The 26,361-nt window shown below is 43.5% G+C and overlaps 1 protein-coding gene and 1 pseudogene across 6 annotated transcripts; both read left to right on the top strand.

Annotated features, from left to right (window-relative positions):
- The first annotated feature begins 1,145 nt into the window (after positions 1–1,145).
- On the top strand, positions 1,146–20,115 carry LOC103643172 (mediator of RNA polymerase II transcription subunit 15a). 6 transcript variants are annotated; one of them, XM_008666330.4, is made up of 10 exons: positions 1,146–1,625; positions 3,189–3,300; positions 3,589–3,703; positions 4,895–6,097; positions 9,742–9,812; positions 16,199–17,635; positions 18,743–19,084; positions 19,216–19,407; positions 19,525–19,613; positions 19,693–20,115. In XM_008666330.4, exons 1-10 carry the CDS (start codon positions 1,471–1,473, stop codon positions 19,898–19,900), a joined length of 3,924 nt encoding a protein of 1,307 aa, XP_008664552.1. In that variant the 5' UTR covers positions 1,146–1,470; the 3' UTR covers positions 19,901–20,115. The 6 variants fall into 6 exon arrangements, with proteins under 6 accessions (XP_008664552.1, XP_008664553.1, XP_035820115.1 ...); XM_008666331.4 differs by having other exon boundaries at positions 19,696–20,113; XM_035964222.1 differs by having other exon boundaries at positions 1,148–1,625; positions 4,899–6,097; positions 19,696–20,115.
- Positions 20,116–20,543: 428 nt separating this feature from the next.
- On the top strand, positions 20,544–22,242 carry LOC103643173 (uncharacterized; annotated as a pseudogene).
- Positions 22,243–26,361: the final 4,119 nt, after the last annotated feature.

The following is a 26,361-nucleotide window of genomic DNA, read 5'->3' as shown; positions in this document are numbered from 1 at the left end:
ATAAGTCATGTTCTTGAGCTTATATGGCATATACTGAATAGTCATTGACCAACGCATGTGCTTATCAACACGACCATGGATTCCAAAGGCACAATTAGGAGGAACCGTGACAATAACATACACATAAAAGGGGGGATTAGGACCAAACTACCTCCGCACTCTACATCACATATAATGCAATAACATATCAACATACCATGGGGGCACAGACAAAACACCATATTGTCTAAGGGTTTGTACTACATCCAGAAGTTCTACAACACGTATGAAGGACTAAAAATCAGGAACCCTAACCAAGCATGAACATGCCACAAAACTCTAACATCAATTATTACAACCACACATGTGGCGTCTAAGGAGAAGGGACTACATTTAACCTTAGAGTTTGCTAGGTCATGTTGGACTGACGTGCAATGTCAGCAAAAACAATAAAATTATAGGGAAGATAAAAGGAAAAGGTTTTAGTAGTTAGTAAAACAATATACATGAATACTTGCTCTTTTCTCGATTTTAGATTGGATTTTTGACAGCATGATAAGTGAATTTCTATTTTTCATGAAAAATTTATAATTGTCGTGATAAAACCGACAAATACTTAAATACTAGTAATTTGTCCGTGCATTGGTAGGATTTGTTTTAATAAAACACAATAATATGTGTTCTATTGGTTAGGTGGATGTGAACGTGCAGTTAACAATCAAGATTCAAACTTTTACTTATGCACAATTTTACTTTATTTTTGTAGGAGGAGGATGACGCGAGACGACCATTGAAACCGATGCTTTATTGCCTGTGTATTGCCACAGTTTCCATATATCATATGAGTTGTCTTTGTTTTAATAAGATATAAAAATATATGTTCTATTGATTTTATGTGAGGTGTGAATGTAGAGGTACACAATTTTTCTTTTTTCAATAAACGGGAAGGATAAAGATAGCTTGGGACGGATATTAAAATTGTTTTATATAATACATAGATACATATATGGTTAATACTTAAGAGCATATATAACCTTATTTAATATATATTTTTTTAGGTCTCTAAGGGTCTAATTTTGAAAAAAATAAAAGAGATGAAATTTTAGCGAATAACTCATCTCTTCCCGACTCTTTATATATGTTTATGATCTAAAATATCATGGCTGTATCATAACTGTTGTTAGGGTTGTACATGTTCCGCTGGTTATTGATCCGCGATTTGCTGGCTCATTCAGCAGCATCCTGATTCGTTAGGCGTGCCGCGTGAGCCTTGCTCGCTCCAATCGATTTCGTCGTCGTCCGCTCGTCGCTAGCTCCTTCTTGGTCGCTCCTTCGCCCCTGCTACAATCGATTTCGTCGTCTTCAGCGAGGAGCTGGGGAGTGATTGAACGAAGCCAGCGCTCCCTCCATTGTCGCCCCGCAGATCGATCGAAGTCAGCAACCAGATCAGAAAGAGCAAAAGAGGCGCCCGAGTCTCTACGGCGGAAAGCCATGGACGGCGCCGCCAACTGGCGTCCCACGCAGGGAGCCGACCCTGCCACCGTCGCTGCTGTCGGCGGCGTCGACCCTAACGCGGCTGCCCCCACCGGAAGCGACTGGCGCACCCAGCTTCAGCCCGAGGCGCGCCAGAGGATCGTCAATAAGATGTACGTCTTCTCCATCTAACCTCCTCCCTTTCTAATGGGAATTGTCAAGCAACTCCAATTTTTTTTCCTTTCGCCGTGGTTGATCCATGTAGCTTCTTCTACGATTCGATCGACTCGATCGATTCGATCCACTGGTTCCCTCTTTACTTATCCAGTTATCTCTTTACTTTATTTAGATAGATACAGACGGTATCATGCGTTTGCTGTTGATCCATCCGTACATTTACACCTAACAATACGTCAACATTTGTCTCGTTTGTATACCCACGGATCTGCATTGATACCATCCAATGCAATATCATACTTTCTAAGATCATGTATCTTTATTTAAACCAAATTTTATTACCAAAATTATCAGTAGATTTGACTACCTTTTTGCTTGCTATATGATTCAAAAAAATATCTTTATAAAGCCATCTCTGCACCAGTACATACAAAAGCTGCATATGGTCTGATATCATCACATCCGGAGGATTCACAACTGGGGCATGGATCATGTGAGTAACGAAGAACAACTTGCGGATATTCTGATGAAGTCACTTGGGTGCGCACGGTTTGCTGAAATTCGTGGCAAGATTTGCATCCTTTAGGTCATATGAACCGAGACAGACATAGGGGGAGATTGTTGCATAATTCAGCTCGGTTTATTTGTTTTCTTCTTAGTTGATTGATTAGTTTCCTTTTTAGCTAATTGATAGCTGATTGATTAGTTTTCTTTCTTAGCTATTTGGATATTTTTCTTTAATAGCTAATTGATTGCTGATTGGTGCTGTGATTTATGGTTATGAGCCTTTGTAATTGTGTAGATAAACAGATTAATATAATACATCTATTGCAGCGGTGTAGTTTGGCAGCGAAAAAAAATCTTTTATGTTTTTATCTTCAAAAAAGAGAGAAAGAGAACTAATCAATTATCTAAGAAAGGAAACTAATCAATCAACTAAGAAGGAAAAAACAAACCGAGCTGGATTGTGCAACAATGACTACTCATTTTTTTCTCAGCCATGAGGGGTACTTCAATGCGCATTTGAGTTCTTTTAAGGTATGGGTGTAGAATGCAACAACCCATGATGTGATTATTTTTTCCAACTGTTCTCTGCCCAGGTAGGCATGGCATATCGGTAGATTGTTGACTCCAATTTGTCAACCTTCTTGCAAAATGAGAAAGGGTAAAACCATGTAAAAATCCCCTTCCTAGATCCTCATCTTGTGTGGGAGCTTTTAGCCTTTGTTATGCAGTATGACTCCAGTATTTTTCTGCCAACTAATTATTACATAAGCCATGTATATGCTTGCCAATCGAATGTGTTCATTTTACCCTAGACGCCACTTGAATTTTACCCTAGTTGCCACTTGAATGTGTCCATTTTTACCCTAGTTGTTTGTTCAGTTCAACCATATGTATGTACATTAGTGGTCCACAAATTCCATGCCCACTTTTTCCACTAGTACACTATTTTTGTACATGTACTGGGGCTTCTGGTTAATGGACTAATTAAATGGTAATCAAAGACATTTACCATTGTATCTCTCTCTATATCACTTCTTGCATTATATATGTAGAATGGAGACTCTGAAGAAGCACCTGCCAGTATCAGTACCGGAGGGGCTGACTGAGCTTCACAAAATTGCCGTGCGATTTGAAGAGAAAATCTATACTGCCGCCACCAGCCAGGTACATTTAGCCTAACTCTAGTACGCTCCTGTACAGAGTCAGAATGTTCAGTCATGGGGTGGGTTAATACTATGATCAAGCTTAAAGGCTTTTAGGTAAATTTTAGATGCTTATAGCATCTTTTTATCATGCTAACATACATGATGGGGCAATCATGGATACTGTGCTAATCATATTTAGGAATTAGGAGGTATGGTATCAAAATATCATGGGCCCATGCATCTTGCACATTTAAATTGTATTAATGCAAAAAATACAACTTAAATCCTTTTGTTTTGTATCACTCAGTCTGATTATCTGAGGAAGATTTCTCTGAAAATGCTGTCCATGGAAAGCCAGAAAAAGACACAACAGAACCCTGGAAATGCTCAAGTGATTCCAAATCAAAACCCTCCTGGTCCAGGTAGCAATACACAGCAAATGCAACATCACACCTTTTTTTTGTGCTAGTAATGTATTTGCTTCTCAAAAAAAGAAGAAGAAAAGAACACATGCAAGATATTTGTGCACAGTTAAGTTTTCCACATTGAGGGAGTTTACTTCTCACTGGTGGAATGCATGCCTTTTTATTTTCACTTGTTTCCTAATATGTTTGTATTTACATCTTCACGATTTTTAATCGCTTTATTGTTTTAAAGGGCAAATTTGTTGTTGCTAAAATTTATTGGCTACCATAATGTAGTGCCTGTTTGGATGCCTTAGTTTTAGAAAAACTATGGTATGAAGTAACTGTAGTTTAATAAGATAAAGGTGTGCAAAACCGTCGGTTACAAAAGAAGAGGTTATGAGTGGAGTATCTAAAACTTGAAAAGACTACAAAACAATACCATGTCTTTGAAAATAGAAGGTTTGTTGCATTCAAACACGCAATAGATTTCCAAAACTAGAGTTTTTTTTTTGCAGAACCATAGTAGTTGCCCAATACTCAGAAAATACTTTGCATCCAGAGCCTTAGATGATTTTTACCACAAAGGGCTTAATTGTTATTCTCCTGCCCCAAAATGTAGGTTGTTTTAGATCTCATAAGTCAAAATAGAAAATTGCACCAATATCTACAACATAAAATCAAATCCATTTGATCCACCATGAGAGATGTCTCCATAGTGCATTTATTTTGTATTATAGATTGTACTACCTCCGTTCTCGAATATTTGTCGCCTGCTAGTTCATTTTTGAACTAAACCGTGACAAATAAAAAAGAACGGAGGGAGTATATGTTATTATGTTAATATTATTTTTATATAAACTTGACCAATGTTATAGAAGTTTTAGGACGAAAGTACAAAACTAAAACACCATACATTTTGGAGCGGAGGGAATGCTTATTAATTATTGGGATGTAAAGTCATATGCATTCTGAATGATTATACCACTGTACTTTTCTTTTCAGATGTGAATCAATTGCTTTCCTAATTATTTGCAGTATACTTGCCTATTTTTCTCTTCAGAATTGCAGAAGCTCACTGTCAATTTTATGTATAATATGTTGCATCGAGTGCTTCTGTATGTTTGTTACAATTTTAATGTAAGCATTCTTTGTCTTAACATTCATATGGTGTATTTTCTAAAACGGAACCTGGCCTTCCTCCACAAGGTAGTAATCCAGCACAGTCATCAGCTATCCCGTTGATGTCTCAGCAACAGACACGGCAGCCAAATGCTTCTACATCCGTTCAAGGTTCTCTTCCTAGTGTTGGTCAGAACTTGTCGAGTGTCAGCCAGACATTGACGCTGCAGAATCTGTCTGGCATGCCACAAAATACCATGAACAATGGTTTAGCACAAGGTACTCCACAAGATATGTATGCTGCACAAAGACAAATGGCAGGTAGGCAGCAGCAGCAACAACAACAGCAAGCACATAATCAGTTTATGTATCAACAGCAGAAATTGTTGATGAACCAGAAATTGCAGCAGAATTCACGTATGCAACCACACATTCAGCAGCAGCAAACTTTGTTGCAGTCAACACAGATGCAATCTTCACAGCAGCCCATGGTGCAAATGTCATCTGGCCTTCAGCCTGGGCAGATTGCCATTCCACAAACTCAATCCATGGCGATGCAGTCAGCTACACAGAGTGGTATTCAACAGAATGCACTGAATTCGGTACAACAACCTGTGCAATCGTTACTCCAGCAGCCTACACCGTCTGTGGTAAGGCAGCAGCAACATCCACAGTCCATGCACCAGCAGTCTTCTCTGCAGCAAACTCAACCAACTCAACAGCCCAACATTCCTTTGCAACAGCAGCCACAACAATTAATGGGCCATCAGTCAAATTTACAGCAAAATCAGTTAGTGAATCAACAGAGTGGTGCTGTGGAGATGCAACAGCAACAAAGGCTACCAGTTCAGTCAACTAATCTTTTGAATATGCATCAAACGCAGCAGATGATGAACCAGCAATCTATGCCCTTGCACCAGCCACAACAATTGGCAAACCAGGGAAATGTGTCAAGTCTAAATCAGCAGCAGCAGCAGCTTCTTGGAACCGTGCCAAATGTCCGTATGCATATGTTACAGCAACAAAAGCCAATTCAGCAACCACAGCAGCAACAGCATGCTCAGCAGACATCAATGGGTTTGATGCAACCTCAGTCTCAGCAGAATCAGCTTCAGCAACCTCAACAACATATGATGTCGCAGTTCCAGTCTCAGCCTAATCAAACGCAGCAACAATTGGGAATGCAACAAAGGCTCCAGACTTCAGCTGGCATGCTCTTGCAACAAAATAATATTGATCAACAAAAGCAGTACGTTCAGGCACAGAAGGTCCTCCAAGAAGCACCCAGTAGTAAGTTCCTCATATAAGGTCCTTGAAGTCTTGTACCCATTAACGTTTCCCCATATTCTTGTGCAAGCCTTTTTGTGCATTTTCTTGAAGATGAGGCCTTGTTATGCTTACTAAGTTACTATCATTGTTGTTGTTAGACTATTTAATTACGCTGATTAAGCCTGCCATATATGCTGATCATGCCTGCCATATGTGTCTTGGTGTTTATGGTAGTTGATCATAGATTAGGCAAGGATCTCCATTGATTGAGTGCTTTAGATTAGGCAAGGATCTTTATTGATTGGGTGTTTTCTAATTTCTATAAACCTTAAATGATCCTTGCCTCTATTGTATTGTACACCCCTTGTACTTGTACCTCTACCATCAATCCATATCTGACAGCTAATATTCTATTATGGTATCTAGAGACCTAGGTTTCTCCTACCGCTTCCGCTTTCCTTCCTAGCCATGCCCCCTACCATCTCAGCGCTGCTGCCCTCTAGACGCAGCGCGCCGAAGCCGCCGCCAAGGTCGCTCAGGCTACTGCCACCCCTCCTGTTGGTGCTAGTGCTCCCAACCGCTCCGGTGGGCGCAACAAGGGGCGAACGAAGGCTGCAGAGGCGGCCACAGTGGTAACAGCAATGGCTCTGGAGGAAACTCCAGCGGCCAAGACACCCTCTCCTGCCTGACTCTCCTTGTACAACCCCTGGACCGATCACATCATCATGATGCAGTTCAGCAGCAGCAACGTCCCCAACAGACCTTCGCCGGATCTGCAGGTGGTCAGCCATAGTGGATGATGCCCCCGGCGCCTATCCCAACACCTCCTGCATCGACGCCTGCGCCCAAGTACCATTGGGTGCCACAGTAGCCGTGGACGCCTTGGACTAGCCCTGGGATTAGCAGTCCCTGGCGAACTCCTTCGGCACAATGGCTCTTTTGTAGCCGTCTATCGCGGTAGAGGTCTGGGTCATTGACTTTGGTGCCACCGACGACATTGCTTCCATCGCCGGTTTTACATTTACCCTTCGTCCACCTCGCCCTGCTCTTCCTTCTTCTATCCTTGTTGGTAGCGGATCCTCTCTGCACCTCAGTAGGCGATTCGGTTCTTTCCAATCCGTTCTACCTTAACAACATTTTACTTACTCTTGATATTATCGCTAATCTCCTTTCTTTCCGACGCGTTACTACTGATAATCACTGCTGCACGGAATTTGATCTGCTTGGTGATTCTGTTGAAGATCTTTTTTCCAAGGACGTGATCGCCTACGCCTCTTCTTGTTGCCTGGACCTGCACGTGCGCTGACTGTTGTCTCAACCTCCACTTGGCACCACCGCCTTGGTCATCCTAGCTCGGATGTTCTATTTCGTCTAGCTTGCTTGTCGGCTATCTCTTGTCATAAGGACACGGATGTTTCCCTCTGCCACACTTGCCAGCTCGGTCGTCATGTACAACTTCCCTTTTCGTTGTTGTCTTCTCGTGCTATGCCTCGGTTTGATCCTGTGCACTGTGACTTGTGGACATCTCCTGTCTCTAGTGTGTCCAATTACAAATATTACTCGGTGATTTTGGATGACTTTTCGCACTAGTGGTCCTTTCTGCTTCGGCTAAAGTCTGCCATTTTTACCACTCTGTCACACTTCTTTTCCTTTGTGGCTTTGTGTCCACCTAGTTTGGGTGCACTATCAAGAGCATACAGTGTGACAACGGTCGCGAGTTTGACAACTCGTCTACTTGGACCTTCTTCCTCACCCACGACATTATTCTTTGGATGTCCTGTCCTTATACCTCCGCTCAAAATGGTAAGCCCGAACGTATTATTCGGACTACCAATAACATCATTTGTTGCTTATTGTCCTAGGCATCCCTTCCTGCCCGGTAATGGGTCGAAGGTCTTCACACCGCCACCTATCTTCTTAATCGTCTTTCCATCCAAGGCCATCACCACGCCCAACCCTTACGTTGCCCTGTTACGATTTTGTCCTACAAGCACCTTCGGGTTTTCGAGTGTGCCTGCTATCCTAGCCTTTCCGCCTCCACCCCCATAAAATCTTTCTCTCCGTTCTTCCCATTGTGTTTTCCTTGGTTATTTATCCGATCACAAGGGGTATTGTTGCCTTGACCTCTCCACAAGTCGTATTGTGATCTCCCATCACGTTGGCTTCGACGAGACAACTTTCGCTTTTTTGAAATTGCTGATTCTCCTAATGATTTGGATGTTCTTTTTGAGTCGGCCATAGTCCCCTTGTTGACCAGGACTAGGCTTGCCTTTGCAGGTTCTCCTGCCCCACGAGTAGCCACATCTGGCCCTGCTAGTGCCCCTGCTCCGGCGACGGGCGTCCTTGCACCTCCGGCGAGCACGCCCGACACCTCGAGCTCAGTGCCCTCCCTAATAGCACCACCTGCCTCCCTGCTAGGGCCGCTGGCCCCCTACTAGGCCCGCTGGTCATGCCAAGCCTCAGTGCTAGCCCTCCAGCCTGCTCTACATTGTCCCAGTCAACTCCAGCCTGCATTGGCTCCTTCACGCCGATGCCCGTGCCTCGGTTGACTCCAGCCAGCCTCGTCGCCCTCGCCCCAGCACCCACCCCTCGGCCGTTGCTGGTCAACAATCGACGACAGCGGCTGAAAGCTGACGCTTCGTCACTGCAGTACGCTCTTTTGGCCTTGTCTCCATTCCGTGCGTTGCCATAGGGGCCGTTCCTGTTCCCCTATGGTAAATCATCACCGCATGACCACATGGGGGAAGCTGGGCTTTCGTTAACCAGCTCAGATCATGGCTGCTTCGTCAACAACCGTCTTTCCCATTTTGTCCTCTTGCCGCGCTGCCCTCACTGACCCCAACTGGTGACACACGATGGAGGACTTTGAGGCACTGCTGTCCAGTATCACTTGGGACCTCGTGCCACATCCTATTGGCTCTAACTTTGTCACCGGCAAGTGGATCTTCAAGCATAAGCTCCACGCTGACGGTAACCTCAAGCGGTACAAGGCGCGCTAGGTTCTCTGCGGGTTCACCCAGTGGCTTGGTGTCGACTACGACAAGACCTTCATCCTGATTGTGAAGCTGGTGACTATCCGCACCGTTCTCACACTAGCCCTCTCGTGCAATTGACAAAACCCTAATCAAAACCTCCTCTGTTACCGTGTCACTAACCTTAGGATTAACCACAAATCATCAGCCCCTAAGGACTATTATATATATAGGCAGTGGGCCTGAGCCTAATGGGCCTTAACAACCATTACGCTAGATGCTCTTAAGGATTAGTAATTTTCTGTTTTCCACATTATTCTTTAAGGCAATGTTTATGCTGGAAAAACAAGCTTCTAATTGTTTAGACTAAAAAAATGGAAATGGCAACCGTGCATACATAATTCTGATGGAGGTTACATATTAGTCTACAGTGCCTGTCATTTTTACTGTGTTGATCTTCAGCGTTTTTCCTTCACCAAATGTGGTTCTCATTTGTGTTCGGTATTGTTGCAAATGCTACTCTGCGATATTTCTTTGTACTTGATCCTTAAATTCTCTATATGACTCTTTCCACTAGTAAGCGCAGAAATTTTCCACTCGCTACTTGCATCTCATTCTATGCTCTACAAGGTTGCTACTTGATTGCTTGTTCATGGTGCTGATTGAGTTTTGACAACCTTGCTTTCTATGCAGCATCTGTGGATTCCACTGCTCAAACTGGTCATCCAGGGACAGGTGATTCGCAAGAGGAGTTATATCAAATGGTAAGGCATGCGACAATCCCATTGGCATTATCACTTTTAGCTCACTTTCACCTTTATAGATAGGATTTTCACTTTCTGTTGCCCCTTAATTACTTTTACTGCTTTCTATTGGTCTGTTCTTTTGCGAAACTTGTTTTCACATTTTTTAAGATAAAGTTGGAATTGAAATCCATACAACAACGGTACTCCCTCCGTTTTTTATTCGTCGCCGGTAGTACAAACCAAAATTATTCAAAATACTTGTCACTGGTAGTACAAAGTGAAACAACTTTCCAATTTTACCCCCTTATTATACTCCTCTGCTCAAATTTGTGAGAAGTGCGCTGGTGTGATCCTGTACCAGATCAAAACCGAAGGGCTGACAGTGCTCCTGTGCTGTTCGCCTGCATCTAGAGGAGCTCCTTGTTTTGTGTCTCCCTGCCTACCTAGTGAGTGAGGCAATACTGTACAGTACTCCAAAAGCAGAATCAAACTTGGTTGGCTGCCATGGGATCATTAGCATCAACCAAAACAACTACTCCAAGGAGCATCTACCAGAGCACTGATCAAAGTATCAAACAACTACTCCAAGGAGTATTCTACTGCCATGTAGTATATACCAGAGCACTGATCAAACAACAAGAGCACTGATCAAACAATCATCAGCATCAATCAACACCACTATACCTGAAGCTGTCATGGGGCGGCAGCCCAGGGCATGGAGGCCTATAGGGATAGGCTCAGGGTTAGGATTAGTGGATAAAGATTAGATTAGATAAGATTGAGTTAGTTACTTGAGATTAAATTAGATAAGATTGAGTTAGTTACGTGGGATTAGATTAGATAAGATTGAGTTAGTTACATGTGATTAGATAAGATTGAGTTAGTTACTTGGGGGCCAAGTCTTCCTATCTATATAAGGATGGAATGTACCTCCTTAAGGAGGAATCAATCAATGAAGAAGAATTAGTCCTAGATCTCTTTAATCCCCCCCCAAGCCGACTCCGCCAGGTTATTTTCCTGGCGTTGTTTATCCCTCTATGAACTAGGAACCATAACATCTGGTATCAGATTCTAGGCCATCCTCCCCACCACTTCCGCCACCCAAATCCATCTCTTCATCACCATCCGACGCAGCCTCATTAACCTTTGCTATGGAGGAACCCAACACATCCGACCTAGTCACCATCATCCAATCCCTTGTAGCAACAGTGGAATCCCTCAAGCTGTCGGTGGCCGAACTCCAGCAGGACCGCCGAACCGAGTCCTCTGCCTTGGGTGGGAAGGGACAACACACCCGCGATCATCACCAGGATCGACCCGCGCGGTTCCAGAAGTTGGACTTCCCAAAGTATGATGGCAAACTGGTCCATTGGTGTTCCTTAACCGATGTGAGTCCTACTTCCATCAACATTGCATCATCGACGAGGAACGTGTGTGGATGGCCTCCTACAACCTCGACGATGTCGCCCAGCTGTGGTTCATCCAAATACAGCAAGATGAGGGCACTCCATTATGGGCACGGGCATCAGCGGCCTCCCTCTCGACGTAGCGTGGAGATGTTCGACGACTTGCTGGAGGAGGTCGGCCTCCTTTCTCTCCTGGCGGGCTTGCTCCTCAGGGGTGAGAAGGTTGTCACCCATGGTGGAAGGCAGCAGGGGGTGGGCGGAGAGGGGGTTGGGAGGGAGGCGGCTAGGAAGATCAGCCGCCGGGGTGGAAGCAGAAAAAAATGGTTCTGATTACCATGTTAGAAGAGTGGAAAGGGGTAGAATCTGTATAATCTATTGATCATAAGACAGATGAACCATTACAAGCTTATAGGGTGAAAGGCCTTGGGGGCCAAGGCACCTAGGGCTGGCCCACATCGCTTGAGAAGGCAAACCTCTCTACTAGGGAAAGAAATATCTCTACTTAGGGAGCAATCACACGCAGGTGAAAGGAGAGATATACTCAATTAGCCTAATATAGAAAGGGAGATATGTATTCTAACAACACTGTCTCCACTAGAACTCGCGGCAGCTCAGGCCGTACGGCTGGTGAGCTGCCACGTCTTGACCTTTGCAGCCTGGACGAGGTTGTTCCCATGGGATCAAGGGGGACCAACCTTGGCATATGTTAGGTTCTTTATTTTATTTACAAATAAATTAAAGCCGAGATGTAAAATGCTTCTAGTTAGGGTTGCACTTTCACGTGCATATCAAGTTAGACAACAAGACCGTTGCCATGCACCCCATTACAGCTTGAGGACGAGCTATCTTCGAAGGGTGGGGGAATGTCATGGGGCGGCAACCCAGGGCATGGAGGCCCATAGGGATAGGCTCAAGGTTAGGATTAGTGGATAAAGATTAGATAAGATTGAGTTAATTAATTGTGATTAGATTAGATAAGATTGAGTTAGTTAGGGTGTGTTTGGTTTGACTTTTGGCTTTGGCTTTTGCCCCCTAAAAGCCAAAAGCCAACCAAAGGGCTGGATCCAGGAAGCAGCTTTTTCTAAAAGCCGACTTTCTCGCAGTGCAAATCTGAAAGCACCCCTGGACCTGCTTTTAGTGACTTTTCAGATGGAACTGTGAAAACATATATCAAAAAAAATTTAATGACTTTTAGTGGTTTCCACCAAACAGTTTTTAGCTTTTTAACAGCTTACAGCCTACAGCAGCTTTTTTTACAGCTCACAGCTCACAACAACTTTTTTTACAGCCACAGCCCAACCAAACAGACCCTTACTCGGGGGCCAAGTCTTCCTATCTATATAAGGATGGACTGTACCTCCTTAAGGAGGGATCAAACAATGAAGAAGAATTAGTCCTAGATCTCTCTACTAGTCTAGCCCCCCCTCCCCAAGCCGACTCCGCCCGACTATCTTTTTGGCGCTGTTTATCCCCCTATGAACTAGGAACCATAACAGAAGCACTCACAAACAATAAGGGAACCAAACCAGTCCTTATCTGTAGAAGAGGATCACTAACTGAACATTCTGAATATTCCATCATCAACAACCTAAACCACAATCTTAAGCAAGAGAGTAACTCATTCATAACAGTTTCCACTCCATCACCAACAATTAAAAGAAAAGGCAGATCATCCAAAGATTCCATCAGCATTCATCAAAAGACCAAGTTTAACCAAACACTATTTCTAGTACTTTCAGCATCCAGAAACTTTCACTAGACAATTTTTTCACTATATAAACACTAAACAAATGACCAAGGTTCCAATACTTTCACTAGACAAACAATAAACACAATTTTATTCACTGGTCTGAACCATAACTTGTTGAACCAATGATGCATCACACTTGAGTTGTAAAGGAAGACGCCCTTGCCTTTCAAGCATCTCTTTCTTGATGTGTGGGATGTTATATCCATTTCCACCTCCAATTTTCATCACTTCCTTCATGCATCCATGTAGAGTCAAGAAAATTTTGTTTGAATGTCCCACCGGACAGTCTACAAAAGCCTAGATCCATGATATTAATACCAGTGAATAGTAATCTGCTGGCAACTAATTGCATTCAACTAATTGCCCAGAAAATTCAGACAAATTCTGACAGCATTCAACTAATTGCATAGATAAAATTCTGACAGCATTGGAAACAATGGGGAACCCAAAATTGTGACAGCATAAAATAGGAGCATCAACAGAACTAAACAATGAAGGCAATTATCTTTCTACATTCTCTACAACAAAAGCCTCTCAAGAAAAATTATAACTTCAAAAATAAAAAGGCAATTATGCTAGTGGACAAGTGTGCCGGGCTGAGCTTGGTGAATCGGTTTAATCCCAGGGAGGTTAGCAAATGTTTCGTGCACTGGGGGACTGGTGATGTGAACATGGAGCTCTGGTCAGAGGCAAGACCAGTGTCGAATGAGACGCCGTTGAGGATTTACCACCAGTACGAGGTGCGGCAAACAAGCTAAACACTGCCCGACAGCAGAAATAAAAATACCAATTGGAGGATGCTTCAGTTCAGGCTTGCACTTGTGTTTTACGGTCTAACGACAATCTGTCTGTATACCTTGTTTTCTTTCCAGATAATTTGACGTACTGTTTTTTCCAGCCTTGGGGTTGGGGTGAGGAAATAATAGAAGAGAATACTCCTTTTTCCATGCGTTGATCAGAATTGCTCAGTGTCAGCAAGCTTATCTGCATTGTTGTATGGCCCCATATTTTTTTATAACGATGGTTTCGTTGCAACACAGTTGGTGATGTGTTGGTAAATGCTCATTTGTGTGGCTAGAATGGACAGTAACTAATGGTTCCGCAGGAGCTTGGGGTCAGTTTGGTAGGGATCTGGGATCTAGATTTGTTTTGGTAGGGATCCGGGATATAGATTTGATTCTTGGGCCGGAGTATAACAGAAGAAACCGTCAACATCTCCTTCATTCAGTCTACCGCGTATGGAGCAGGTGAGATGCAGTCAAGCATTCCGAGGTACCCAAGCAGTGACCACATACAAGAGTACAAAATTGGATTTGCATACTGTGCAAAACTGGAACAAGGATCACCATCATACCTTGGGGATGAAGAAGATGAACTCGTGCAAGCTCGCCGGCGCCATGTGGGTGATATAGATAGGCTCTGTTATGAGGTCGACCAACCATCGGTTCACATCCCTTACATCCCGCACCTCCACACACTCTCGTGACTGGAACCAATGCTTGGAGTCTCTCTGTGAGGCTCGCCCTCTCCTTCCGTGAGTCTCGTCCTCTCCTTCACTGAGGATACGCCCCCTGCATCGTCGACCGCGGTCTCCTGCTTCGCCTATCGGTGACGCGGAGGCGTGGCGGGCTTGCTTGACAGTGGAGGCGGTGCCCGAGTTACGGAGCCGCGAGCCCCGGATGTGGCGGACGGCGAGCCCTAATGTCGCCCGATGTGGAGACGGGTTAGAGATCTGATTTGTACTCAGGGGCAATTTAGTCAGGTTCTCGTTACCTTAATTTTTGTTAAACGGTCGGAAACGTCAAATATAAAAAAACGGAGGGAGTATTTAGCATTGTATGTAGACGTGCTATCTTGTGGCAGACCTTTATTAATTTAGGGAACCTGTGTGATTGTGTCCATAACTTCATATGTACTGTGGAGCAGCTGGTGTCTAGATGTATGAAGGCTACTTCTTTCTTTAGGCAGTCAGTTCCATTAATTAATTGGGTTGACCTAGAGAACTCATGATTCCTTCAGTGGACTTTATAGTTTCACTTTTTGTGCCAGATTCTTTTTTTTTCTCGAACGCGCAGGAGGACTGCACATCTTTTATATATTAGAGAGAAAGAAACGGGACAAGACCCAAGTGCACAGAGAACCCTTCTACAGGGCTAAAGCATCCTGATATATACCTATTATGGATGAAATATGAAACTTGACCCTGTTACTAACCTTGGATTAGAGTGAGAATGATTAGTCCTTAGGACTTGGTAGAGTATATATAGGCACAACTAATATGAGCCACATGAGCCTTAACGCCCTCTTCAAACTCAAGGTGAGAGTGGAGGATCTGAAACATTGAGTTTGATCAAGTTGAGTCGATGTTGTTCTCTTGTTTGTGCTTTTGTGAAGAAGACTGCTGGCCTCGGCTGCTGGGAGAGCCGTTCCTAGACGCTCTTGGCTTCATGCATGCATTGACGATTCTGTCATGGCCTCCGACTGTTGGGACGCCGAACCTAGACGCATCCAGACTGAGACCTTAGGAGTTAGGCCTAGTCCTGCAGGTCTGATTGTCCTGCTATGCCAGCCTCAACCCACCCGGCTCTTGCCACTCTGCTGACCAGCGATCACCTTGCCGCTGCTCCTGTTAGGACATTCGAAGGATTGATGACCCTGGAGATTGCAATGGAAGTACCTTGTTTGCATTGCAGCACTGAAAAGCGAAGTGATCAACGTCAAGGCAATTGAAACACCTTCTGATCAGGTCCTCCGGAACGGTCCTTCTGCTACTGAGTTGTTCCACTCTGCGTCATAGCTTCCTCGTGTGCCTGGACTCAACTTGGCGCCAACCTTCATTCTTTGCCGCCATCTTTGTCAGTGCACTAGACGTCCTGTCGCCAACTGGCCGCCAAACCAACTTCTGCCGGGGAGCCTGGACGCGCACCACCGCCTGGTCTGTAACCTCCTTAACGTCTGCAGCTGACTTCAGGGTGTTCACCACTCGGTCCGTGGCGAAAGCCTATACCTCATACGCGATCGCCCCCTGGACGCTAACAATACGTCTCAGAAGAGATGGTCGGGCCACAAGCTGCATGTAGATGCCCGTGTCCAATGAACTTCTATGCTTGTAATTGCAACCGATCGATCTTGTATCATACTTGTGACTTAATGGGAAGCCTTGTTCTATTAAATTTTGACCTTATGTATGTACATCAACGTGTAACCTCGGCAATCAATTTATTGGTTTTTATTTCCTTTGTGCACAGATTAAGAGTTTAAAGGACCAATACTTTGCGGAATTGAATGATGTGTACAATAAGATATCCATGAAGATACAAAATATTGACAACCACATGCCCGCTCAAAAGTCAGCGGAGCAGTATGAAAGGCTGAAAGGCTTTAAAGGAATGTTGGAGCGCATATTGCATTTCCTGCAAGCTAACAAGAGCAGCATTCAGCCAGGTTTTAGGGAAAAAATCTCTATTTTCGAGAGGCAAATTCTCAGTATCATGAGTTCACAAAGAAGGAAGCCTGTGCAGGCACCTGGACAGCAAACGTTTCAGCAATCTGGTGGGCAAGCTCCTAGCTCTAATATGTCACAGCAGCATCAGACTTCCCAAGGTTTGCAGCAGCATGATAGTCATACTAATCAGATGCCTCAAGCAAGTTTACCAAGTATGAACACAGGAGTACCGACCTCTGGAGCACCTGGCATTCAGCATGTACCTGCGCCTCAAGCATCAAACTTTGGTGTTCCAACAACACAGCAAAATGTCACAAATGCACCGCAGGCTGCCTCTAATCCGGAGAATGCTCAGGGAAATAATTTTAATCCTGTGCAGCATGGTTCAATGGGTACTGCATTGCAACAGGGAAGCACTGGTCCCATGCAGGGTGCATTGAATGCACAGCATCAGTCCAATAGTAACATGATATCCAACAATGCAATGAGTACAATGCAGACTAATACCAATGCCATGCAAGCAAACGTGAATTCATTGCAGCAGCTAAAGCAACATCAGGAGCATCAGATGATGCAAAATCAGCAAATGAAGCAGCGTCAGCAGATGCTGCAGCAGATGCAGCAAAAGAAAATACTTCAACAACAGCTCCCAATACAACAACTACAGAAACAACAGCAGCAAGGGCCGATTCAGGTTCAACAACTTCATTCTGGAAATGATGTGAATGAGCTAAAGGTCAGGCAAGGAGCTGCAATCAAATCTGGAATGTATCAACCGCTGAACCAGCGTAACTATTATCAGCAGATAAAACGGGGGGATGTCTTTCCAATTTCTTCTCCGCAAAACCTCCAAGCATCGTCCCCACAAATTTCACACTATTCTCATGTTGATCAGCACAGTCTGTTGCAATCTCAAGTGAAAACCGGGACACCGTTGCATTCAGCTAACTCACCATTTGTCCCATCTCCATCTCCTCCTGTTGCCCCATCACCGGTCCCACTGGATTCAGATAAACCACTCTCCAACCTATCTTCACTCACTAGTGCTGGGCAGGCTGGACATCAGCAAACATCCCTTGCACCTCTAACACAATCTATAGCTGTTAACACACCAGGTATATCAGCGTCACCCTTGCTTGCAGAATTCACAAGTGCTGATGGAGGTCAGGTTAGCGTACCAACTCAAGTTCCAACAAAATCAAGCGCAGCAGAAAGGCCTCTCGATCGCTTGCTTAAAGCAGTAAGTAACTTGCCACCTTCATGTTTACTTTCTTTTGACAATTAGTTGCTTGATCAATTCTGTTTGGAACATGGTTTTGAACGTTATTAATATGCTTATTAATCTCCATAACATACTATCATAAAAGAAAATATGGACTAAAAGTTCTGCTATTATAGGAGTAGGTATATGGCACCTTTACCTGGCTAGCCCTCTAGAGATACCATGTTAAAGTTGGTGCAATGTATTTTTTTATCAGCTAGTCCTTGATATGATGGTCAATATTGCCTAGTCAGATTTCATTCTACTTCTGGCTCTTGTTGCCTACCTGAAATTGTGTAAGCAGCATAAGTCGGTTTCAATGGTTTCAAGTCGCTCGACTAGCTAGTCGAGACACCCGACCAGGCGACTAATCGCGATTAGTCGACGATTAGGTCGACTAATCGGGTCCTAGTCGACCTGATCGTCCCTATTGGTCCTCCTGCATATTTACAGGTACAGGACCTATATATACATTATATATATGTGTAATAATGTAATATTGATATATATACGCATAGCATATAGCAATATAGCATATAGGAGGCAATATCAAAGTAACCAAATTACCAAACAAAACAAATATGAATACCAGAACTGGACAGTGGAGAGTGGACAATTCTGATTTCAGAACACCATTGAACATTCAAATTTCAGAACATCATAGAAATTATGAATACTAGAATTGTCAGGCACTCAAATCACATTTCAGAATTAAGAATTCAGATTTCAGAACATGAACTGAATATCACTCACTACTCACTACATAACATATGATGTAGAGTTGCAGACTTACTAGACGTCCAGCCCAAAGCAAAAACAGGCCAGCCGCCAGCCAACCAAACCTAACTAATCGTCCACACATTAACTGGACGACTAATCGCACTTGGTCGACGACTAATCGGAAGACTGGACGATTAGTCGACCTAATCGGGTCGGATACCCTGGTCGCTCCACTAAAACCAACTAGCCCGACTAATCGCGATTAATCGCGATTAGTCGGACGACTTGAAATCATTGTTTGTGTCTATATTATTATCCCACTATTTTGGTATTGTATTTCATGTTCAATTTTGTTTTACAATACAGTTGAGAACAACACAGCCTGAGTCCCTTAGTGCTGCAGTTAGCGATATTGGATCTGTCGTGAGTATGATTGACAGGATTGCTGGATCAGCGCCTGGTAATGGTTCCAGAGCTGCTGTGGGTGAAGATCTTGTCGCTATGACAAAGTGCCGCTTGCAAGCCAGGAACTTCATAACCCATGATGGGAGTGGTGCATCAAAGAGAATGAAGCGGGACACAGGTGCTATGCCTCTTAATGTGTCATCCGCTGGAAGTTTGAATGACAGCTTGAAGCAATCATATACTGTTGGCACTCCAGAGCTACAATCAACTGCAACCTCACGTGTCAAGTGTCAAAGGGCTGAGGTGTGTTTCTTTAAAATATTTGCTGATAAGCTATGTAGGGCATTGGTTTTTCTACAAATAGTCGTCCGTCACTTGCATATTTGTATCTAAAAGGGCAAACATTGTTCATCTCTTATCTGGCTACCTCGCAGGTAAACCATGTTCTGTTAGAGGAGATTCAGGAGATAAACAAACAGCTTATAGATACAGAGCTCCATGTCTCTGAGGATGATGCTGAGTCCTTCACTACATCTGATATGGCCGAAGGGACAGTCATTAAATGCACATTCACTGCTGTTGCTGTTAGCCCCAGCTTGAAATCCATGTTTGCTTCAGCGCAGATGGTGAGGCAGCCTCAAAACACCTTTGCTATGTTTCTTTTTTTCTTCTTTTTATTGAGGGGTCCATGCCTGTATGTTTGTCGTCTCACTTTGTTCTATGTTGGAACGTGTGGGTGGCAGAGTCCAATTTTGCCGTTGAGGTTGCTTGTTCCTGGTAGCTACCCAAAATGCTCCCCGGTGCTTCTAGACAAGTTTCCTGATGAACAATGGTGCGTGTAGTGGCATATTACTGTATATATGTTAGGTGCTTCGGCAAAGAAACCTCACGGGGGTGCTCTGTGGTTGCAGCAGGAACTCGGATGACCTGTCTACGAAGGCCAAGTCAAAGTTCAGTGTGTTGCTCCGGGGTCTAGCTGAGCCCATGTCATTGCGAGAAATCGCAAGGACGTGGGATGCTTGCGCCCGGAAAGTGATTGCAGAGTATGCCCAGCAAACTGGAGGAGGCAGTTTCAGCTCGAGCTATGGTTGCTGGGAAAGCTGCGTTGGCGCTTCATAAGTTTATTGTATCTATTACTCCGTAGTATATTTATTATTCTTTATTACACTAAGCATTTATGTGTTGAGCAAAAGAAAATAACAGTTTATCTTCCTTTTGGTATCGAGTCACTGTTAGCTTGATAAATAAGATCGTGTACAGTACAGTGTATGGAGCAAGCTTGGGTGCTTCAGCCCGGTTAATATTTACTATCTTGTATGCTTTGCCTCTACTTACATAACTTGCGCGGTTACCTTGTTTTTTTGTTGATTTTTATTTGCTGATTTTTAAATAGTTTTCTTGTTTCCTTGATTATAATATAAACTTTTATGTTTGCTCTGCTTCGCTGTATCCATCTGCGTGATTTTTTTTTTTACATCGACCAATTCATTGACATGGACTAAACGTAGAAGCTGCATCTAAGCTGCATCTAGGGTACATGGACTACATTAGTGGGCTAGTGGCGTTTAGGCTACTGTGAGAGCAGATGTCTAATAATCCCAATCTCTCTTTCCTATCGTATACCTATCGAAATTCTGAAAGAATAACACAACAACATAGTCATTTTATTATATACTTCCCCTCCAAAGTTAGGCTTACTTCAGCAGCTACTGTAGCGTGTCCCGAATGTGTAGTTTTCGCAACTGCAGGCCACTGTAGCGCGTCACAGCATGTCGCAAACACGGTTGCACAAAAAGGTGCCTGCCCAAAACAATGTGTACTATTGCATTGCCTCTCTCCTCCCACATTGAATCCGTGCAATGGCCAAGTGCCTCGACTTCTCCCTACCCCGCGAGAGAACCCAAATTGGCGTCTCCACCATCACTACCGGTGTCGCTCGTGACGGCGAATGGGGGAGGAAGCGACCAGTGGCCACGAGCGAACGTTCCTGTCCAGGCCCAAGTCCACTCTTTGTCGGCGGAAGAAGCACTGGATCACCTCGACAGGGAGCGGCGGCTCCACGACTTCTACATTGAAATCTTCAAGGTTTGTTCAAAATCTAAACCCCTCGTCGTAGATCTGTTTATTTGCATGTTTTTGAGGTTGTTTGCAGTGGATTGGGGTTGATTTAGGTTTATGGTAGGGTTTTACCCAAGTCGATTTGCCCCCTTGTACAAATATGGCCGATACACATGGATCCGATATGGATTTGTAGATCTCCACCCGCTTTCGACTTCGTATGTTACCGATTGTGATGTCGGTTGTGGAGGAATAAATCAGAACCTTAGGTTCGGACAATACTTTCAAGTTTCATATGTTTTCACTTTTATTTGGCCTTGTGGTTACATATTTTTTCATCACTGCCAGATGTCCTACACTCCAAACGATGCCCTCAAATGGGCTGTCCGGGAGATGAAGGACCATGCATGCGAAGTTAGGCAACTCGTCGGTAGTGCTACAAGCACACCAATTGTAACACCCGTCCAATCCCGGACCGGTGGTACTTACTCATGGCAGCTCTCTAGGATCATATATTGTCCCCACACGCCAACCCGGGTCTTTTGTGCACACTTTGTCCTCACTCATGCGCCCCCGAGAAAACTTCCCGGTCGGTCACCCATCCCAAATTGCTCCAAGCCAAGCACACTTAACTTGGAGGTTCTTTCGAGATAGGCTTCCGAAAAAAGATGCACCTTATTGGTATGGATACTCTATTAATTCTATTAAGCCTTGGGCCAGGATATCACCATCTCAGGGGCCAGGATATCACAAGCCTGCCACACATTTGAAATCTGTTCTACTAAAATTTTTGGAGCTTGTGGATTGGCTTGACAAGGTTTCAATCCTTTGCTCCAAAGTGGTCTACAAGAATGGACGACAGCACCCCGACGACAACATCATAGTGGAAGAGTTTTAAGCAGCTCATGAGATAGAACTTGAAAGGCTCCCAAGTCCTGAAACTCCTAAAGCCTTGAAGTGTTCTATGAGGATTGGGGTATGCAGTATGACAACGATCAATCACGTGGGATCAACTAGGAGTAAATTGTAGAATAATGGCATGTTAACGAGGAGTTTCTAACTGTTAATGTAATTTAGTAATGTGTATTGTCGCTTTATGTTCAAGTCTAGAACGTTGGTCCTGAATTGTTAAGTTTGGGGAATGAACTGTTAGATTTCTTAAGTGATGATGCCTTCCTGTTATTTTGAAATGTCTTGTTGTGTTACCCAATTCACCAACAATCAGGTTTTCTATGGACAACACTTGGTCGAGGTATTTGATTCGAGGTCCCTACGATGTAACCTATACTCCAGGAATTGACCTACCATATGATCATGACTAGAATGCCCAGGAAGGCTTCGCTCATCCTGCTGAGGTTGATACACCTCTCTTTTGTAGGACTAGGTTTGTACCCATTCATGTCCATTCTTGTATTTTTCTGACCCTCGTTGTATGTTGAATAATGCAGACACCACATTCATGTAAAGCCCAAAAATTTGTATAAGACAAAAATAATAAAATAAATAAATAAAGAAATTAAAACAGTAAAGTAAGATATCTCAAATTATACTTGAGGTTTGAATCTTGGGGACTGAATTTTGAAACTAAGAATTAACTTAGAAAAGAAGTAATAAAAAGGTTTTCTGTTCAACTAAATGATTATTCATTTCATGATACACTATAAGCATTTATTTAAATGGGTATTGAGATATAAGTATGGTATTAAATTTTGATGACTCAAATCTAGACTAGACTTTTTGAATTTAACACATAATTTTCAAACTCGAAAAAAATAGAAATAATAGAAAGATTTCATATTTATTTGAGTAAGTACTCCTTTCATCAATATTATATTTAGAAGCATTTACTAATGTAAGTAATAAATAAATATGTAAAAGAAACTTCACATCCATTCCGAGTGTTTGTACTGTGCATTTAAATTGACTTAAAACTTGAACTCTATTTGAGTTGAATCTGAAACATAGAAATTGAAAATAGAAATAGGGAAAAGAAAAAGAAAAAGAAAGCTTACCTCGGCCTGGGCCGAATGCGGTCTGGCCCAGCACCACTTCCACGCCATGGCCTAAGTTACAGCCGCTGGCACACCGCGCGGACAGGCGGGACGAGCTCGCCAGTTTCTCAGCTCAATCCGCGTGCGTGTCTAGTGACTGCTTTGTGGACCCCGCAAGTCAGGCTTATCCCCTTCCCAGTGAATCCCCTTTCACAGTGCTGCGTTTCCGAAATTGCCGGGAAAACTACGGACTCGTCCGGTGCGTGGGGTTGTTGGGATTTGGTGTACGAACCCCTATATAATCTAGGTCAGGTTCCCCCTCCCTCGATCAAGCATGCTCGAGCCACAAAACCGATGAACCAACGCCGCAGATTTTGAGATCGCGCACAGAGAAAATGAGATGGCCACCGCCACGCGTACCTGGGCGTCCACCCTAGCTGAAACCTGCTTGAAGGCTCCAGGGTTCACGTGAGTCAACTGAAACACGGTCACGGCGAAATCTGCACGCTCGACCGATTGGTGGACGGCTGGGGGTGCGCTTCTTCCGCGGCTCGCCGGGGTGCCCATGTTCACGCTCGCCAACGCCGCCCTGGTGTTCGTGCTTATGCTGTCCGCACGCATGGGAAGGCAATGGGGCAGGGTACTCCACTGCTCGGATAAAGGTAAGGAGCCGCATAATACCTTCGTCGTTCTACCCGCTGTGTATTTCATGGGTTGGATTAAAGCATCGACACTCTAAACTCGTGGTCTGGGGGTGGTCAGAACCATCGGCGCCGCCTCGGTTCTCAGCATGAGACATGGGAGAGAGAAAGGGGAGGCAGGAGCACGTGAGGTTGAAGATATATGATGACCATCGGATCTGTTCCCAACGCACGAGATTAAGGGTTGTGAACCGATCACCAGGGTTGAATTACCATCGTTGATCTGAAATCGTGTGGTAATCGAGGGGACCTCGTTTCATTAAACCACGACCACTGATCTCGGATCTAAGGGCCAATACTGGATACCGGTTCGGGGTGGTGCTCGATTTAATCTGAGCCTTCCATCTCAGATCAGACGGCCCAGCCAGCCCCGTACCCCCCTTCGGTGCCGCAACTTTGCTAAAACGCCCCTGATAAATTAGCTAATCAACCCGCCATCCCCGCTCACTGTTCGCTGAGTCAAGGGAACCTTGCGCTCTGGCCCCTGAGTTTATTTTTATTTGGCGCGCAGTCTCGACAGATAATTAATCACAAAATCTATTTAAGAAATGAATATTTAAGTGTAAAAATAATCCTAGAACTTGTAAAATCCATATAAAATTCATTTCAACTCCTTTTTGATCCATTCCAGTTCCTATAATTTTGTAATAATGTTGTTTATCACATAGTGTCTCTGTTTTAACATGAAAACCATATTAAAATATATCTCTTAATTAATCTTGTATCAAATGTATAAAACCTTTGGAAATTCATAACTTAAAATCTATAACTCCAAAATTAATAATTCATGTTCCTGTGATCTTATTTTAATATGTAGATTATTAATATGTATTTTGCATATATGTTTGGTGTGATGTTAAATTTTGCCTATACATTGTTTGTTTGTATTGCTACGACTAGCGCGAGGTCACGAGTCATCTGAAGAGCAAGTTGGTACCTGAAATCTCAAGTCCCAGACAAGTTGTGCCCTTGATCACTTCTTTTTACCCAGTCATGTTCTGATTAATCATAATGATCTGCATAGGTTAATTTTGATGGGACCCAATAGGTTACCCTAGTTTGATTATCTTTATACCTTGATTACCACTGGACTTTTTGGGTAGTACCTGCTATTGCTTTATGTGGTTTTGGGTATGAAGATTACATTATTCATGATTACACTTTTGTTATTAGTTGTTATTTACTATTCATGATAAGATCATTATGTTAATTGGAACATGGAGAACCACCCGGGAAAACAGTGCTACCACAAGGGTTTATGGACGCCCTTGGCTGATTAACTAGGAAAGCTAGTGGAGGTCTTCCTTACCCGAAAGGGGCAAGGGCAGTAGGGGAGTGGTCAGTGTAGGGAGGTCCTTGGTTGATTTTGCTGCGATGGCGGTCAGGCAAGAACCCTGCATTAGAGCTTCCTATAAACTGTAGCGGGATTTCTGAAGCTAGTGGAACTTTGTAAAGGCCTCGTAGTGTTACCCTGCCTCGCCTCCTCGGTAGAGGTGTATGGGATTGACCGTCTCTTGGCAGATGGGTAACATGACTTGTGTGTAAAGATGCACAACCTCTGCAGAGTGTAAAACTGGTATACTAGCCGTGCTCACGGTCATGAGCAGCTCGGACACTCACATGATTAAATTATGGAACTTAAACTCAATTTGTCATATGCATTGCATCGCAGGTGAGGTTGTTACTTTTGTTCTACTAAATTGGGCTGGTATTTACTTATACTTAGTAATTGCTAATAAAATTTTGACCAACTTTAAAAGCAATGCTCAGCTCTAACCATCCTCTTTGGTAAGCCTTACACTTCACGTGAGCTCCCACCTTTGGCGAGTTCATGCACATTATTCCCCACAACTTGTTGAGCGATGAACGTATGTGAGCTCACTCTTGCTGTCTCACACCCCCCACAGGTCAAGAACAGGTACCCCAGGATGAGGCGCATGGAGGATGCTGCGATGTGTTCGTGAGAGGTCTAGGCCGTCGTCTCCCAGTCAACTTTGGGTTGCTGGACCGTTGTCTCCTTATAATGTAATTACTTATTTATTTTGTATAGAACTCCTATTATATAGTAAAGATGTGACATTCGATCCTGTGCCATGATTCATCATATGTGTGAGACTTGGTCCCAGCACACCTGGTGATTGTTCGCGCCCGGGTCTTGGTGCCCCGAAATCCGGGTGTGACAGAAGTGGTATCAGAGGAATGTTGACTGTAGGACGGAACCTAGATAGAACTGGACAACCATTATCTACTTACCTTTGCTACTCTGATTCTTTTCTAAACTTATCTTAATCTTTTCTCATCTAATTCCGCCTACTCTGATTATTCTTATCTTTTCTTTCTAAAGACAAATGTGGATTCCACACTTTGAAATCTTGTACCTAAAGTGACCTTTAGGGATAGGAGACCTACTCTTAGGAACAAAAACAAAACTATTTTTTTAGATATCTATGAACTTGAATGTTTGTTCTTATGATACTTGTTTGATTTGGATCTTTGAATGAGTGTGATGAGTTGTGGAGTAATATCCACAATTACATCTGCATATACATATAAAAAATGCTCATCAAAATAACTAGACAAACTAGATTATCTCTCATTAAAGTATCTAGTCTAACAATAACCATCTCATCTTAAAAGATTCTATCCATCTTATCTCAAAAGATTCTATCTTATCCTTATGGATTCATCTTGCCCTAATAAGCATATCTATCCCACACTAGTGTAACCACCATGATCTAATCCAAAGTAATTAGATATTATCTAGTCTAATCTGGTGATACTGATCTAATCTAGATCCCAGCTAATCTAATGATCCAATCTAAAGTGAGTT

Source organism: Zea mays, chromosome 1 (genome assembly GCF_902167145.1).
Source record: "Zea mays cultivar B73 chromosome 1, Zm-B73-REFERENCE-NAM-5.0, whole genome shotgun sequence".
Lineage (NCBI taxonomy): Eukaryota > Viridiplantae > Streptophyta > Magnoliopsida > Poales > Poaceae > Zea > Zea mays.
The sequence above is the reverse complement of the archived record's forward strand: the minus strand, read 5'-3'. Positions and strand labels throughout refer to the sequence as shown.